This window comes from Accipiter gentilis, chromosome Z (genome assembly GCF_929443795.1).
Source record: "Accipiter gentilis chromosome Z, bAccGen1.1, whole genome shotgun sequence".
NCBI lineage: Eukaryota > Metazoa > Chordata > Aves > Accipitriformes > Accipitridae > Astur > Astur gentilis.
This window is the reverse complement of record NC_064919.1, coordinates 75,798,030-75,811,926: the sequence shown is the minus strand read 5'-3', so window position 1 is coordinate 75,811,926 and position 13,897 is coordinate 75,798,030. Positions and strand designations below refer to the sequence as shown.

Here is a 13,897-nt window from a genome sequence, read left to right as displayed (position 1 = left end):
TCAAATCCCTTTAACTTGCCTTTTACCTCTGCAAAGTGCTTCCACTGAATCTCAGGTGTGTGTGCCCAGTGTGTCATTATGTTGTCTGAAAAGCGGATTTGTTTCCTGGTGTGCAATGAGCCAATAATCACACTCAGGAGAGACATTATTTATTTCATATTTGTGCAAAGGCTGACTCTAGGTGGTAATTCCACAAAGCTAGCACACCACACCAAAGAAAAACAATGTATTTATTGTTACATGATTAGTAAAAACCCACCTAAATTTACATTCATTGGTTAGTAGTCACCCTCTCACTTACTATTGGTCAGTTTTATTTAAATTAGCCTCGCTTGCTATGTAAATTAGCACACATCCTCCTTGCAGGTGTGGGGGGGCAAGCCCTTCCAGCCTTGAACTGAGTCAGTGGTCGCAATCTCCCCGTGCCACCTTTACTGCTCTCCTAGTTCACGCTTCTTTGGCAATTATCTGGCCTCTGGCACCTTCTGGAGCAGGATGTTTCTTTTTATCAGTCACATCCTACGTTGCTTAGGTCCAATTACCCTTAACATTTATTTTCTCTCTGGCGGACCTTGAGTATCCTTGCCAAGTTGGTAATGCACACGAAGCATCCTCAAAACACAGGGCTTAACTGTTCCAGGGTATCCTTTTACTCTGCGAATGCCAGCTGTGTGCCTTTCTGATTACATCCTTACTTGTTAATTTGATATACACAAAATACATCTTGCACAAAATAGCCAGACTATTCTAAATCTCTGGGTAATTCTCCAACAATTATGGCTGCATATCTCCTGGCAGAGATTTTCCTACCTAGCAGTCCCTGCAATGGCTGTGTTTGTTCCATGAATTTGCACACATATTAATCAAATGACCTTTCTTACAGGACAGATTCCAATTTGTGTTCTACAGTATCTAATTACAAGTAAAAAAATCACATGTTATTCTTTCCCAGATTATTTCTTTTTCCTGAATGCACTGTGCCTTTTCTGCAGTTAGGAGTTTTTACTCAGATTGCTCCAGGAGCAACATTGTTCCCACAGAAGTGAAAGGAATCTTTGGCACCGACTTTGAAGGAATCTGAAGCCAGCCCTTGGAAACATGCCCCGTACAAATTTTAAAATGAGTGCATTGTGAAAAACATCTTCCTGATGCTGAGAAACGTATCCAGTGAGTGACGAGGTCTGCACACAAGCAGACCCAAAGTGCTGGGAGCTGCTCTGAAGGCACCAGGCTGCGGCTTTCACCTGCAGGGTGGGTGCTGAGCCCTCCCAGCAGGACAAGGGGGCTTGAGGTCTCCTGCTTCACAACCTTCAGGTGCCCACACAAAACCCCATTAGTCAAGCTCGGTGCAGAAATCTCACCCTGGAGCACTGAGCTCTCCCCAGCTGTCACAGGCTCAGGCTAAGGCTCCTGGAGGCTGGTGACAAGGATTCTGCTGGTTTTAAAAAAGCATAGTTGCTTCCAGTACCACTCCTCCCTTCCAAAAAGGTATATTGCATTTGCGATTAAGTAAAATCGGAAAGTATTAGCACTGCAAAGACAAACTGTTTGCAGTTATTCAGATTAAAACTTCCACTGCACTTGATTAAATGTTAGCACAGCAGATCGCTGTGGGGTGTGAAGACATGAGATAGCGTGTCAGAAGGAAATATTTTTTTCATTTTGTGATTCCCACAGTCCATTCATATTAATTTCTCTTTATTTGAAACACAGAAGACAGATAACACAACACCTTATTGTGGAGTCAATTAATAAATGACAAATAAATGGATTCTACTCAAGCTGCCAGGACACGTACAGCCTCTATTTGATAGTACGTTTGTTTTTCATATAAGGTATGTTGGCACTTCAGTAGCATCGCAGTACATAAAGGCTCCTCTTATGATCAATGGCAATCATAAAGAGACTCTTTCCACCAGTTTCCAGTGTCAGCCAGTATGCAAGTTTCTGGAGGCTTACAGAGCAAAGAAGATAACTGAGTTTGCACAGCCTTTGCTAAGGAATTTCAAGCAGCTATTGCATGTACCGAGATCACAGCCGGACAAAACAAAAGCAGAGTTTGCACAGGACCAGAGCAGCAAGCACTCAGAACGCCAGTGTTTGAACTGTTAGCAGCCCAGGCTAAGTAAGACCTGAGACTTCAACAGTCAAGCTCTTTTGAAAGTCCAGACTATAAGCCTATACTGTTTTCGGTTGGCTGCCAGCCTGAAACAGAGCAAATGCAGCCACACACAAGCCACTTACTCTTTGCTACAGCAGCAGCATCTCAGTCTGGGAGAGCAGTACAATGATGTGAGAGAAGCAGAAAGAAGAAGACGAAAGAAAAAGAAAAAGGAATCAAGGCAGGAGTAATTAGACAGCACCCCCACCCCCTTCTTTTTTCTTTTCCTTCCTTTTTTTTTTTTTTTTTTTTTTTTTTTGTTGTTGTTGTTTACAGGTTTTTTTGTGCACCATTTCCCCACTCTCTGTATGGGGAAAGAACAGAAGATCTCAGAACTGAGACAGCCTCACTGGTGTGGCCAGAAGGGCAGGTTCCCATCCTTTTTTCAGCATCAGAAACAGAAGATGACAAGACAAGAATGTTACAAGTTTTTGAGTTCCCAGAAAGTTCCCTGAAGGCATAGCTTGATCATAAGCCAGTATAAATACAAAAAGTAGTAAGCAACTTTCGATGTAGGTGTGTAGAGACAACAGCTACCAGACCAGTAAATGTTCTAGGAACAATGAGAAGAAAATACTGTAATGCACATATGCCCTTTAAAGAAAAATATTAGTGAGATCATCTCACAGTACAAAAAGAAAGAAATCAAAGGAGGGGAAAAAAGCTATAAGCAGGCCCACAGATGTTTGAAACAAGGCATGCCTAGGAAAGATGCCTGTATGCTGAGTTGTAAGCCAGGGAGAAAACAGAGCTTTAAAGAGCATTTTCCATTTATTCTGTGCCTCCCCTTCTTGACTTGTTTCTCCCTCCAGCCTCCCAGCACTGGGACCTCACGTGTTCCCAGCAGAGAGCTGAGCAGTTGCTCTGTCCCACAAGTGAGACCCAAGAAGCCAAGAGATGCTGCAGTGCTACAGGCGAGAGGGCAATGTGACCCTCCTGGGACAGGCTTCCTCACATTTACAATAGCCTGCCCCAGACCACCACCCTTCCAGAATATTTCGGTTTCCCCCTCTTGCATCCTCTGTCAAGCAGAGGTGTCTCTAACACCGGAGGAGGGGGCACGTTCAGGAGCCACGGGGAGATACTGCGGATGTCTGAGAAGAAAGGAGCAGCTTGCCTCAGAAAAGACAAGACATGTCAGGGATGCAGGGAGGAAAGGGACAGATCTGCAGAGTGGCTGGATACCAGATCTGCTCTCTGATTATGCTCTGATCCCCTGAGGCTTAGCCTACTGAAGCATCTGGGAGTTATTTCTGCAGATTGACTGTAATTGGCACAGTTACTGCAACCTGTTATGCAAAATGAGCGTGTTGTTGTGCATATACTTAATCATGGGAACCTACAAAAGGTGGAAGTAAAGTCTTGCTCCTTTAATCATATGATCAGAGTTTCCAAGCATTCTTCATCATGATGATAAAATAGACATCTGTGTCTATTGAAGCGCTGACTCCTGCATAGTAGTTCATGAACTCCTCTGTTGTGACCTGAGACAGAAGGATTTAAAATAGGAGAATGAACGTGGGTTTTTTAATGCTATACGTCAAAACCACACATTGAGATGAACTCTAAATAAAACTTAGCACCTGCTGTTTCATGTTGTTGCTAGTGAAAAGGAATCCAACATGAAGAATGAGGAAGCTGAAAATTTGCGTAAGTTCACTTCTTTGTTAGAAATAAGAGCTCTTGTCCTCCGGGAACCCTTGGATGGAAATGAAACATGCGGAGTTAAACTAACCTTACCAGGAACTGAATTTAAAATCAGTGCCGCCTAAGACAAATGTTTTAATGCATTTTTTTCCAGGGATGTTATAATCTCATTCTTTGCATTATTATTAATAAAGGTGGATGAGCTTTCTGGTGCAAACCAAAGACAGCTAGGAGCTTTATATCCACCTACTAAAAAGAAAAGATCATTGCTCTAAACAGGTCTCACAGAAAGAAGCAAACATTCTTTCAAATACCTAAGATTTTTTAATACCTTTCATGGGTATTTTGAGGTTGAAGTGGTTTTAAAATTACCATTTTTAAAAAAAATCAGATTAGCAAACAGTTCGTCTCTTGTGATGCCTAACTCTTGAACTGTATATGTCATTCTTTGAATAAACATCACATAGGAAAATATTTGCTCCTACCGTGTTGTGCATTCGAGAGCTAAATAAAACATGACAATGGGGAGAAGTGAACACTGTACAATTTCCTATCGTCACGAACCCATTACAAGCTTTGCTGACCCTGCCTATTTCAGAGGCATCCAGCAAGATGACGGTGAAGAGGACCATTCTAGCAGATGCTTAGCCTTGAGGCACTTCTGCTGAAAACATGTTAGGTGTTTAGCTCATACCAGTGTCATTACTGACCTCTGATTCAGGCACAGGAAAGTCACATTCAGTTCTCAGAAGAAACCGCAATTGGGCGGGCTAATGGGAGGATTGCTGAACAAGAGGTGGGTGCTCGGAGTAACTTTTCTATAAGCACAAACACTGCAGTATTTATGAGGTAGAAGGCACTGAACTTGTCAAGGATCATTCTGGGGCCTCATTTAATGTGTTCGCGTATGACCTCAGCACAAAAAGCGGGGACATTTTGCTTGAGGTTTGCAAGATGTCACCACTGCTGCAGAGAAGGAAGGGGACAACTCATGCAACTGGTACCTCTGAGGATGACAGAACAGAAAAAGGGATGAAATCCAGCTCTACCAAGTGCAAAGTCATGTCCAAGGGAAATAAAACCCATCACCTCCCTACAAACTGAGATCCTGCCTGTTGGAAACAAAGCAAGCGGAGGATTTGGGTTTAGTAGCCAGCCATTAGACAGGTAGGAGCCACCAGTGTAGTGCCGCCATGAAAACCCAGGTGCAACCTCAGAAGCGCAAAGTGTTAAAGACATTCCACAAAGCGCTGATGAAACCTTATCTAGTTTGTTATTATGAACAGCTCAGACTAAGAATATCACCATGTGAACAGCAGAGATCCACCATTCCTCTGAGTTGGTCAGACACGTGTAAGTTCAGACCAGAGAAGTTTGCAGACATACAACAGGGGGAAGCAAAGCATGCTTGGCTCAGAAACTGTTACAGAGCAGATGCGTAAGTCCATCACAGAAGGTGCCAGGCTTTGCACCTGCACTGGAGAGTCGTGGTGGAGGGCAGGAAAGGCTCCCAGCCCTGCCTCAGCTCGTGGCTCCTCAGGGCATACGGCTGGTGGCAGCTCCCCCAAGCCCAACCTCCCTCCAACTTCCTGCAGATAAATCTATGCCTATTACGGACTGATTTCCAAGTCAAGTGTCTCAGTAAAGGCACGCACCGGAGAGGCGCTAACTGTAAAGTGTTGCACTTGCTTTTGAACTGGATCCTGGTATTTATCCTCCTAAGAAGTGAAAAATCCTCCAATTTACGTGGATCTTAAAAATCAGCAATCGTGTGGGTTAGTCTGAAGATATACTTAAGAGTAACCTATGAAAGTAGAGCATTAAGGCTACAAGCCTGTAAATGCAATCTTATGTCTACCCTTGCACCTCCTGCAGAGCCCCTTTGCGTCCGAATGCATAAGCGAGCTTTGCCAACAGACCTACGCAGAGGTTATGCATCCATTTTACTGTCCCCCATAAATGTGATGCAAATGCATGTTTGGTACTGCAATCACTCTCACATTTAATAATTTAAATCAAATGCTGAGTCAGATGGTGATTTCATGGCTTCACATGAGGTGTTTCACTTACCTTCCCATCTTTGTCATAGGGTGAATCAAAATTATCCAGAAAGGCCCTAAATACTTGATCTTCTGTCCAGTCTCCATTTTGGTATTTGGGATGATGCTTTGCATTATACACCCCCCGTAAGTCTTCAATTGTTATGACACCATCTCCAGTCTTATCTAACTTCCTAAACGCCTGCATGATGATCTCTTTTCTGGCATTCGACATGGGAGGCTGTAAAGAAATATTAACAGAATCATTTTATTTCTGCCAACTACTTGCCTGGTTCCAAATTCAAGTAACTGATGTTGTTAATAATAAACCTATTTCAAGGTACTTGGGACAACAAACTGCTGACGGTCTACACTGTCCATGAGCTAGGAAGGGCAATATATCACCAAAAAAGCAGTGTGATTTAGGCTTTTCAGTGTCTAAAAATATGGTAGTAAATGGACAATAAAAGAGAAAATGCTATCAAGAACACTTTTCTATTCTACCTATTTTAAATATTTCCAATAAGAAATTACTAATTACTCTAAGCACTAATTATTTTCTTTCTTAATTGTTTAGACTTCAGCAGAGCAAAGAGGCTCCAACCAAAATCAGTCATACTGTGACTGATTAGAGAAAGCCACCACTGTATTAGTTCATGTTATAAGGAAATGCACCATAAAATGACGAACAAATAAGTGAGATTAATGGGCTGAACCACATAGGTACCCAGATTGCAATATAGGAATTTAGGTACCCAAATCAAGGCAGCAATTCATAAAAAAAAATCACAGCCATTTTTTTGCAGCTATTCTATTCTATTATTCTATTCTATTCTATTCTATTCTATTCTATTCTATTCGCAAGGAGCCTTACGCCCTGCCAATAAATTGCAGAGACGTGTTGGCTTCTGAGTTCTCTCATCCACAGAGGTGTTCTTTAGGGTGATTTTATCCTTTAACATATTTAGATGGAAATAGAATATTTTAACTTCTCAAGAGTTAATGACTTTTTAAATAGAGCTGAGACTTTGCTAGTTACTAAGGTGAACAAAAGTGCTGTGTTTCATGTTCAGCTAATGACAAATCAGAGCTTTTTCTCCATTTAATGGAGAAATAACACTAATAACTAATAATTAACTAATAACATAAATTCACAGACTTACTCTCAGTGTAATAAGAAATTCATCAAAATCAATTGTTCCACTGCCATCTTTATCAAATATCCGGAAAATCGCTTGTGCTTCTTCCTTGTCTATCATCACAGCATAATCATTTAGTCCTTTCACAAACTCTTTGAAATCAAGGGTCCTGCTGTTGTCATCATCCATAATGCGAAATACTCTGTGGAAAATGTGCAATTTGAGGAGAATGCATAGGATAAGTTGGAGAATGCTACAGCAGTTTAGCACAGTGCCAGAGCACATGGTCACCTTACTGAGGTAACATTTCCCCTTTGCACAGTCTTCTGAGAAAAAAAATAAAAGAGAGAGGGAAAAAAAACCCCAAACAACAACCCTCCCACACACTTATTAACAGCAGAGATTACTTGCTTTGAATGAGTGCCTGAATATTACACAGCTGAAGTTCAATGAGGTGAAGGCTGCCTTAACTGAAGAAGTCTTCCTATTTATACATTGAGCGGTCTAAAAGTTGGGTGTGTAGATGAAGTTCCAGCTGCTCACCTAGGATCCCCCTGTGCTTTATGGGGCCCGGGAGGGGTTTTGGGGTGTGATGCAGCTCCCCTTTCCTAGCGGTGCAGTGACCCACACTCTCAGGGTGACTGCAGAAGGAGTCTAGACGCCTCCCATAAACTAGACAGCTAATAGACCATTAGACATAAGGGAACCACACCCCAAAGGAAAGGAAGCACAAAGTCCCCAGTATTGAGAAAATTACAGAAAATACCAAAGAGAGAGAGATGGTTTATGTTCCCCCTCACTCCCTGGCAGGAGTTTTTCTGGGTTGCAAGGAAGCACCTTCCTCTGAGGGATTCAGAGTCCTCGGTCCTTCAACAGGCAAGCAGGTCAGTCCTGTCTCTCAAAACGTGGGAGCCCCAAGCCCAGGCTCTGTGGGTTGTGGCATTTGCATTGGAACCAGGAAACCCAAGTTTTGGTCCCTGCTTAGCCCATGAGCCTCCTGCAGCTAATACTATCAGGATTTGATTAATACTGGATTTGACTTCTTAGACTCACCTGCCAAGTCCTTTGATGCCTGCAGATCCCCTTGCTAAACACTGCAGGCGAAGTCTTTCTACAGGGTCGGTGGTTTTAGAGAGGTTTCTTTTGGCCTGGATTGCCATCTCTCGGTCATGTCTTGCTGTGCCCGGCATCTGGAAGACCAAAGTGCTCGTACGGTGTTGATTTGCATACACAAGGCAGAGTGCTGGAACATGCTTTACTATAGGGAGCACCACAAACCCCTCACATGCAAGGTGCTGGCAACTCTCTCATGAGGACTTGTTCTGACCCTTGATTTCATTTTCCTTATATCCTTCTATCAGAAAGGGAAATTGCCGATATGGGCCACCAACCCTGAAAGGAGAGCTCATCCAACCACCCTGTGATTAACCCAGATGCAAGTACGAAAGTGTGGGTAAGAATTTGCTGCCTACAGTATACAAACACAGTGAAAACTGGTGGACACATCCATGACAGCAATGCTGCCTCCACATCCCCAGCAGCCCTGCTGAGCCTCCTCAGCCTGGCCAGGTTTGCATTAGCATTTGCCCACAGGTAGAGCTGTGACAGCAAAAATTGTCCCAGGTGAGGACCTTTTCCTTACATTTGCTTTTGCTCCACCGTAGTCTTAATTCTCCAGAGCAGGGCTTTCTCCCATTGCAAGTCTGAGCAACAGTGATCACCCTGAGACGGGACCTTGCCTACAAATGACAACTCGTACTATTTTAATGCAACTGCGGAACACATTAATACCTCAAACTTGCACAGCATTTAGCACCCCAGGATTTCAGGACTCTGCCAAGAGTCACATAAGCCTTCCACCTTCCCTCAGAGGAAGCCAGTGGAACAAAAAGTGGGGAAACCAGCCCATGGACTTGCAGCATTGCAAGAGAAACCACCAAGAACAGCACGGCCAGGCTGGCAGAGGGTCAGTCCTTCTCACACAGGGGTTGTTTGTGTGTGCCTAGCGCTAAGAGCACCAGGGCTGCCCATGTCCATACTGACATTTTAGGGGCACATTGAATCCTGGCTCCTGGGCACATGCTCAGGGCCATGACTGCCTGGCTGCTGGGTCTGCAGATCATGAAGGGCCCCAAAATATTTTCCAGCCTTTAGAGCATCACAAGACCCCGGGGCATGAAAGAGTCACAGAAGGGCTGGGCTGAGTTACAGCAGAGCTCTTCACTCAGAGGGCATTTGGTGCTTTGCTGTGGGTGCTCTGGGATGGGGAGATGAAGAAGGTGCGCAGCCCTGTGAAGCATCGTCAGTGCACATTGCACTTCCAATCTCATTGTCCTTGCTCGTGCAGAAGTGCGAATTGAAACGGTCAGACAAAACTTCTGAGAAACATGGAATTAAACTGTTTCATCTTAACTACTCCACTTCTGTCTACAGAGCATTGGCTATGGCAGCTGGTAATGTCGCATGTGCTGACGTTTGCAACCCCTTCAGACAACAGCAGCTGGGCTTGGAAAAACAGAAAAATAAAATGTTTTTCTTCACCCCAAATGGTTTCAGTACTAGCTTGTTGTAGCAGTCTAGAGTGGGAGAAAAGAGACCATTTCAGCTTTTACTTCAGGCAGCTTCAGCCAGAATGAGCAAAGTTCTTCTGGGAACTCATTAACAAGTGACCAGAAAGACATTACAGCTACGTGAGATCAGCAGTCAAAAATGTTTTCTGGAAACAATGCCCTGTCCTTAAGGGGCGATGTTTAGCTGGTAAGAATATAAAATACAGTGAAGTTACACAAGCACACTGCAAACAGTATTTGCATTATATAATTATGTACTATAGCTTATATAAAGCCTATGCAACTATATACAGAATGCATAACGCATGCATAGCACTGTGCAGTATGCCTCTATACGATGTTATATATTTATATAGATCTATAAACAGTGAGACCAATGATGACATAGTTCATCTCCACTGCACGCTGCAAAAGTCTACACAAACACACACCATGCAAAGAGTGCAGTAGCTCTTTGCCTTGGGTTCAGTGGAGGCATTTCCAGTAAACTGCAATCCACATCAAATAATCATTACAGAGAAGTTCATGAATTGAGGCTAGGGAGGGATCATCTGATATGGTATCTATTATGATCTCCTGTACCTCAGTAAAAGCCACTGAAACTGGCCAATCCCCAGTTATCTCTGCAGTAAGTACAAAATTTGCTCTACAGCTACAGGAATTTCTAGGTGAGAACTCACCATCTCTAGGCTAAGTTGTTCCAGCATTGAATAATTTTCTTTTTAAAATAAGTTCTTTGTTTCTAGTCTGAATTACCCCCATCATTAGATGCTGTTTTACTTTCTTTTACTATATTAAAGAGCTACCTATTAAAAATCTGTCCGGATGTGAACATTTGAAGGTCCCTTTCAAACCCTCTTTGGCTAACTAATTAGACAGAGCATAGGACTCTTGCTACAAAATGAGTCTCCAGATGTTAGATAATTCTGCTGTTGTTCCTGAACTTTTCCAGTTTTTTCTAGTGTTCTTTTTGAAGTGGGACAGAGCACTCTAATAATCTCACTAATGCCATTGGCAGAGATACTCCCTTTTTTCCTCCATGTATCATGGTTAAAAACACTAATTGTAAATATTTCTGCTTCTCATAGCAAATCTCCATTCTCTGTTATGTTCAATAACAAAATCACCAACACGATGTTGTTATACAAAAGTCAGCAATTAAAGTCTATTTGTAAAGTGATCGCACTTACACATTACTCTAAAGCCTTTTAGACATTACGTGGCTTCCTGTGTCACATAGCAGTATGCGTTTGAGAATCCTTTCTATACCTTCAATAAATACAGAAAACCAGTTATATAGAAACCCTACTACATACAAGCCTGGGCCATAGTAACACATCTATTACTTCCCTATTTCTGTTGACTGCTGGTTTAAGCTAGAGGTAAACTCTTCCTAGGCTGTTAAGAATACTGCATTGTAAGAAAACAGATTCTGAATCAGAGCAAGGATGGAGGAGTCACAGTGATTCACATGCTGTCTCCTCTCTTTTCATTTTGCTTTTGTCCCTTTTTGGATAATGTGAAGTAATTAAAAATACAGTCAGGATTTCCTGAATATAACAGTTCTCTGTATACCTTACAAATGTGTTATGTATTAATAACCATTAATAAAACAAGAAAAGGTCATAGCCATAATTTTGCATGTTTTTAATTCTTATATATCTTCCAAGATCATCAGCTGTCTCCCCTGGTGAAATGAAAAAGGGGCTGGTTAAATTAATTCTGAATGCTATAGAGTTTTGTTTTGCATAACAGCCTGGGCTACGAGCAATTACAATACCCCACATTCTCAGCATTGTTTGTTTCTATGGACAATGTTGTGTTGTGCAGGCTGAACAGAAATTACTGTATTTCTTCTTAACAAATACAAACACTGAAATTTTGGGTTGGGATTTTCCAGAGGAACCTTAGGCTGTTCAGCAACCAGATCCCTTTGCATCCCTCTAAACCTGTGGCTTAAACATGGGAAGAGTCAGATTCAATCTAAGCTCAGCACCATTCGCTTATACATTATCCTTAAGATGAACCCAAGAGCCTCCTGTGAAAATCCTGAAAAACACCCCAGTGTGGCAGGCAAAACCCCATACTAGCCTCTGGATTATCACAGGCTCCTGAAAGCCCCTGCCCTGGCCAAACGTGTGTTGCACACCACCCCTGAGGAGAAGATTTCAGAGTCTGGGAATAGACTAAGTGGCCTAGACCAATTGCACACATTTGGTTTATTCCTAATAATTTCACTGAATTATTAAAAGCATGAAAACTGTGTGAGTATCTGGCAAACATGTGAACATCTCCTTAAAAATCTGGCTTCCCAGCCCCACTGATCCCTCTGTAGCAGCCTTCCCTCTGCCTCTCCATGATCCCCAGCACCATGCAGCTCCGATCTTCTGGCAGGTGGGGCATTACTGTTCTTGCTATTTTACAGATACAGATATATATATATATATATATATATATATATATATATATATAGCACATATATGTATATTTTGCAAATTATGTATATAATGATGTATACATATAAAAAAAAAAAAACTACTCTTGGCTGAACCACAAGTTCAACTGATCGGAGAAGCTCACTGCAATCTAGCAAACAAGAGAGAAAATCCTTTACCTGCAATGCTATCCTGCACCCGGGCTTTTCACCCAGGACCTGTGAGGTGTTGGGGGGCTGGGACGGCGTTGTGCCCCACCTGCCTCCCCGCTCCCTCCCGGGATCTGGCTGGGCTCAGGCGGCAAGTGGAGGGGCCGCAGGGCCGCAGGATCACTGCAGAGCTTCCTTGTTCATATCCGTTTACTTGTTTACACAACCGGCTGCCTTGCCCCCCCCCGCTTTTTTGGGAGGCCTGGAGTTTACCAGCCAGTCTCCAAGGTGACACTGGTGGCTGGGGCCGGCCCAACCTGCAATTACACTGCTTCCCCGAGCGATTGCTGCTGGGTTGCAAGAGTCCTTTTATTTAATCTCTTTTTAAATCAGTGCCTTCCTTCTCCTGTCTACCCGCATGAGCTAGGGGGGAGAGAGTGTGAGACACCTCGCGCTGCCCCTCACCGCGATGCCTGGGGATGCTTGCAGAAGGGTGCAGCGTCGCCATGCCAGCGTTGGGCATGGCTATGTTTTGATAACACGGTTCTCTGCTCCGTAGTCGACAGGGTTGAAAAAACTTGCCGGTTCAATCCTTTACTCAAAACACAATAAGAGAAAATGAGCAAAAGCCTGTTGACTGTGTTTCACAAAAAAAAAAACAAGTTCCTGGCTTAGTTTTGTTCCTGCTGATTAATTGCCACTTTGAAGACCTGCTGGTGGTGAGAATCTCTGGGAAGACGCTGAGGTTGTGTTCATTTGCAGCAAGAAGAAAACTGAAAAGGTTAAACACCCACATGATGAAGAAAAATTGCTTGCTGCCTAGACACAGCTATTAACAACTCTGTCTGCAGAAGGTCACAAACATTATCAGTGACATAGGGAAACACTTGGAGTGGGAATCGGTGTCATGATAGACGCCTTGGGGGTAAAAAATCGCCCGGGTTACACTCCCTGGCCCTCTCCAGCAGCAGCAAGCCGAACACAGAGGATCAGGGCTGATGGCCAGGGCAGCTGATGCCAGCCGGCATGAGAGGGCATGGGAAATGGGGAGACCGCTTCTGTCCATGGATAAAACACCGAGCAAGAACGAATAAGTGCATGGTTTCCTGACAAGAGCTGAAAATTATTTCAGGCAATTACTAGAGTAATAACATTTGCATCGTGTCGGGCTGCTTATCTTTCATCGACAGGTACTTCCTGGCACTAAACCGTAGCTTGTGCAAGATTTTGTATATGCTTTATATCTCTCATCTGGCAACTGGTTGTACATTAATGCACAAGCAGGAAACAATGCTTATTTAATCACTCAGTGATTCAGAAATATTGACTTTGCGACAATGTAACTCCCCCCACCCCCCCAAATCCCCGGCCCCCTGCTATCTCTGTTTTGTGAATTGATCTCCAGAGGCCTCCCGGGAATACAGAAGAGATACAGGGCTCCCAACAGACCTGGGCTGCCGCCGCCGGAGGAGCAGCCCCTGCCGTCTGCCAGCGCACGCTGCAGGGGCGAAACAGGGGCACGGAGCCTGGAGAAAGGATTTTCACGGAACAACCGCCTGGTCCTTGAAATTCAGCATCCCACCTGAGTAAAGCAGTTCTTCAGATGCAGAGCTGGCACTGACTTTCAGAGGGGTGCCGGTAGATTGGCACCGCAAGGACAGGCTCTTGAAAGCAAAAGAGTATAAGTTAACTTAACCCCTGGGTACGTGGCTGCCTTCTGCTGCCTTTCCTACCCTCTGCCATTGAGCCCAGGCATA

The 13,897-nt window shown here is 43.6% G+C and overlaps 1 protein-coding gene across 1 annotated transcript; it reads right to left on the bottom strand.

Annotated features, from left to right (window-relative positions):
* Nucleotides 1-2,442: 2,442 nt before the first annotated feature.
* Nucleotides 2,443-12,273, bottom strand: CAPSL (calcyphosine like). The gene is made up of 5 exons (XM_049795137.1): nt 12,171-12,273; nt 8,040-8,176; nt 7,011-7,188; nt 5,879-6,088; nt 2,443-3,645 (listed from the first exon to the last, which is right to left on the bottom strand). The coding sequence occupies exons 2-5, from the start codon at nt 8,174-8,176 to the stop codon at nt 3,544-3,546; spliced, it is 627 nt and encodes a 208-aa protein (XP_049651094.1). The 5' UTR covers nt 12,171-12,273; the 3' UTR covers nt 2,443-3,543.
* Between the last annotated feature and the right edge of the window lie 1,624 nt (nt 12,274-13,897).

What these genes read in the sequence shown, in the direction of transcription:
- CAPSL (XM_049795137.1), bottom strand. Translation starts at nt 8,176, where the DNA reads ATGCCGGGCACAGCAAGACATGACCGAGAGATGGCAATCCAGGCCAAA. An exon ending in AATTTCTTATTACACTGAGA is followed by an intron (nt 6,089 to 7,010) that starts GTAAGTCTGTGA and finishes ATTTCTTTACAG; the next exon opens with CCTCCCATGTCGAATGCCAG. An exon ending in CCTATGACAAAGATGGGAAG is followed by an intron (nt 3,646 to 5,878) that starts GTAAGTGAAACA and finishes CTTCTGTCTCAG; the next exon opens with GTCACAACAGAGGAGTTCAT.